The sequence below is a fragment of the Phytophthora infestans genome, genomic scaffold (assembly GCF_000142945.1).
Source record: "Phytophthora infestans T30-4 supercont1.96 genomic scaffold, whole genome shotgun sequence".
NCBI classification, from domain to species: domain Eukaryota; phylum Oomycota; class Peronosporomycetes; order Peronosporales; family Peronosporaceae; genus Phytophthora; species Phytophthora infestans.
Window position 1 is genome coordinate 189,190 of NW_003303663.1, and position 3,436 is coordinate 192,625.

Genomic DNA, 3,436 nt, shown 5'->3' on the forward strand with positions numbered 1-3,436 from the left:
TCACGAGCAGGAAGTATCACGAGAATACTATGCATTATTACAAAATAGTTTGGTCCAGTATCGGTCGCTTCATTTTTAACATGGCAGAGGCAAAACGTAAAACTACGCAGAAAAAAAACTTACATCAATTCTATTGTATCGGCTAGCGTTCCCTACACTCTATCGGCCTACTGTCGACCATTTGGGTGCCAGCTCACAAGACAGGAAGTGTGGCTTCGGACATCTACACGCTAACGCTGTTGGGCTGGCCGACCGCCTTACCGTTTGCAGACGCGCTGACTTTGATACCCGAGAAGGTCCAGCCCGAGACCACCTTCGGGTTGGCAACAATGTCGTACAAGTTGGTGGCCGAGCCGGTCAGACCAGAGATCGTCACACCTTCGATCGTGACAGCACTAGTGGGAGAGCCTGTGTAGCCCCCCTTGGCCTTGCTGTAGTCCGAGTGCATGACAATGGCGTTCTTGACGTTCTGGAGCTTGTTGTCAACGTACTTGACGTTGGAGACCAGACCCTTGAGACCGACGATGGTCTTGATACGGATACCGTTGTCGCTGTTCTGAATGGTGTTGCCCTGCACAGTAAGACCCTGCACCGTCGAAGACTGGTCGACTGCGTTGCCGCCGAGAGACCCGATCGACACACCGTGGCCACCGCAGCAAAGGTTGTTGCTAAACACCGTGTTGGTACTGGATTGCATGGCGAGACAGTCGTCCTGGTTGTAGATCTTATTGCCGGTGATGGTGATGTGGTCGTTCTTGGTCAGGTCGAGCCGTCCGTGTTCTTAGCCAGACCGTTGCCGGCACTCGAGTCGAGCGTCAGACCGCTCAGCGTGGTCTGCTTGGACGTGACAATGCTGAACGTGCGGAACGGGGAGTTCTTGAGCGTGAAGCCCGACAGGGTCGAGCCCACGACGTTCTGCAGACGGAAGAACACGGGTCGAGTGATCGACTGTCCCTGCTTCCAGTACCAGGCACCCTGGCCGTCGAGAATACCGGAACCCTTGACCGCGAGGCTGTTGCCTCCAAGCAGAACGAGGGGTCCTTCCCACTTGGCCGGTCCGAACGTCGTAGTGCCGGTGAACGTGATGGTAGCGCCGCTCTTGGTCTTGCTTAAGTCCAACGTGACACCGGCAGGCACAGTGAGCGAGTCGATAGTCACGGAGCTGCAAGATGAGATGTCGGTGCCCTTCTTGTAGGTGCCGGTTAGATTACAACCACTGCTGCTGCTGGTGGTGGTGCTGGTACTGCTCTGCTGTTGTTGCTGCACTTGCTGCTGATCAGACTTGCTCTTGCCTTCGGTTTCCATGCGGAGCATGGGCGAGCCATTGACGGTGGCAGCGAGCAGAGCAAAGGCAGCGAATGCAGTGGAGAGAAGCTTCATCGTTGAGGCGTGGAGTACAGCTCGGTTGGTTGTGTTGGAGGTGCTTTGCCAAAGGCAAATAGGAAAGTGAGGTCTGAGATCGAGATGGATCAAAAGTTGCAACGAGAATCTCGTGGACCCAGGAGGTAATCCATTGAGCCAGGGCCCGTTCACTCGCTGCAATGTTCGAACGGCACGGGGGGTCCGGCTCAAGCTCCACCAGCCGAATGCCAGGCCAAAAGGCAGTCAGCTTGGGTTGTACTGAATCGGTGCATTTTGTGTCGTATGTGGGCAAAACACAACCATCGCCTCAACTTCGGAGCGTAACAAGTGTTTTCGACGAAATTGGCCGCTGTACTACTGCGTTGAAACGAATGAGCTACATGTAAAGCGTAATTAATATCTGGACCCTCTCAGGGCTCCTGCGTCAGGAAGCAGAAAGGTGAAGTCACAAGGCCATCAGCTCCGAAACTCTGAGCTCGTAGGTGCATGCACTCTAACCTTGAAGAACGTTGGATTAAAACCTTATTTCTCGTAAATCTTGCTGGTCGCCACATTTAATCAAGGCACTCTTTATTTAGCCAGACTGGGTAACAAGAGACAGTACAATTACACCAGAATACAACCGATTAGCATGCCCGAATATGCCAGACTCAGGAAGAGCCGGACGTGTCATCAGTTGACGTGTCTTCGGAGTATACGTATAACCGGATGGCAGTGTGTTGGCTTTGAAACTGAACCCCGCAAGACGGTCAGCATCTAACTCTCAAGACAAAGTGCAGGGGGGATAACCTGGAGGTAGTCAACGCATCAAACACACTAACAAAAGACCAAATCATTGAAAAACTAGTTGCATTAAATGCACATGCACAGGTACCGATAGCGCAAATACTGTAGCTCCTTCCGACTTAGCAGATATAGGTTTTCAGCACCGGCAAATATCTCAAAAGCTAACAGCATATACATGCCACAATTGTAGCTATCAACCTGCACTCCAAGCTTGCTCGTGTATGGTCGAATTCGGTATTTTTCTTGTAGCGAAATCTGGCAGCAATGCTACCATCTTCTCAGCGAGAGGTCGAGCTTTTACGCCGTAGCTTGAGCTCATTGGATCATAGATAAAACTTCTTTAAGCGACAGATCCATCATAACCGCACACCAGTGATTCTTGTTGCAGATGACAGGAATCAAAATCTTTTGGTTTGTCATGCCAGCAAACACGTCCTTCATAGTCTCCACCGCTGAAAAACCATTCATGACGTTACCGGCGATTGACGTGTCTACAGCAATCGTGTCTTCTCTCGCTGCGAACAACTTTAACATCAGCTTATTGACCGTGCTGTCGCCTAACGCAGACTTGCCGACGAGTTCGAGTGCTTCAGCCTATGTGCAATTACACAGCAGTAGATATTAGTATTTCCATTGCGGGGCCTGACTGTATGCAACTGCGTACCTGCACCGAAAGTAAAGGAATAGATTTGATCTTGGATTGTGTATCAGGATCAAGATCAACACAAAACCATCGGGGCATTTGGAGTTCGAAATCGATGGTATCAATCCAAACGATAGCTTTTTCCACATATTGGATGGTTTTCATCGCTTTGTGCCACTTCTTCATGACACCCAGCGCCTCGGTGGAGTAGGTACCTACTCCAACAATTTCCACGACAATGTCCTTCTCACCTAGATTTTGATCACTTGATTCCTTGTGTGCCTTCTGAAGAGCTAGCACTTTGGCACTGCATCTATCAAGGATATCCTTTCGGAAAATTCGGGGGATGGACTCAGCAGAGACGATCTTTTTTGAGGCGGGAAGTCTTGCTACCTTGTGGGCAACTGGAGCTCGGGGATTTTTTGTGAAATCGAACAGCTTAAATCTGGACACAATTGCGGCAGATGTCTCGTATGTTGACTCAATGCGTACGGCGTCTTGTATGGTTGCTAAACTCAGATTATCCGAGTACAAATTTGAATCGCTTGTTAGCTTTTGCGATCCTGCGCCGATTATTCGTTTGCAGGCTGCGCTGCCTTCCGGAGCTGTTTCATCCGAAGAGGAGCTGCCTTAAGCGTGTTGTTG

The 3,436-nt window shown here is 50.4% G+C and overlaps 1 protein-coding gene across 1 annotated transcript; it reads right to left on the reverse strand.

Annotated features, from left to right (window-relative positions):
* Positions 1 to 223: 223 nt before the first annotated feature.
* PITG_19455 (polygalacturonase, putative) lies at positions 224 to 1,380 on the reverse strand (the record flags this gene model as incomplete). Its single annotated transcript, XM_002996937.1, has 3 exons — positions 224 to 754; positions 850 to 1,237; positions 1,283 to 1,380. The coding sequence occupies 3 exons, from the start codon at positions 1,378 to 1,380 to the stop codon at positions 224 to 226; spliced, it is 1,017 nt and encodes a 338-aa protein (XP_002996983.1).
* Between the last annotated feature and the right edge of the window lie 2,056 nt (positions 1,381 to 3,436).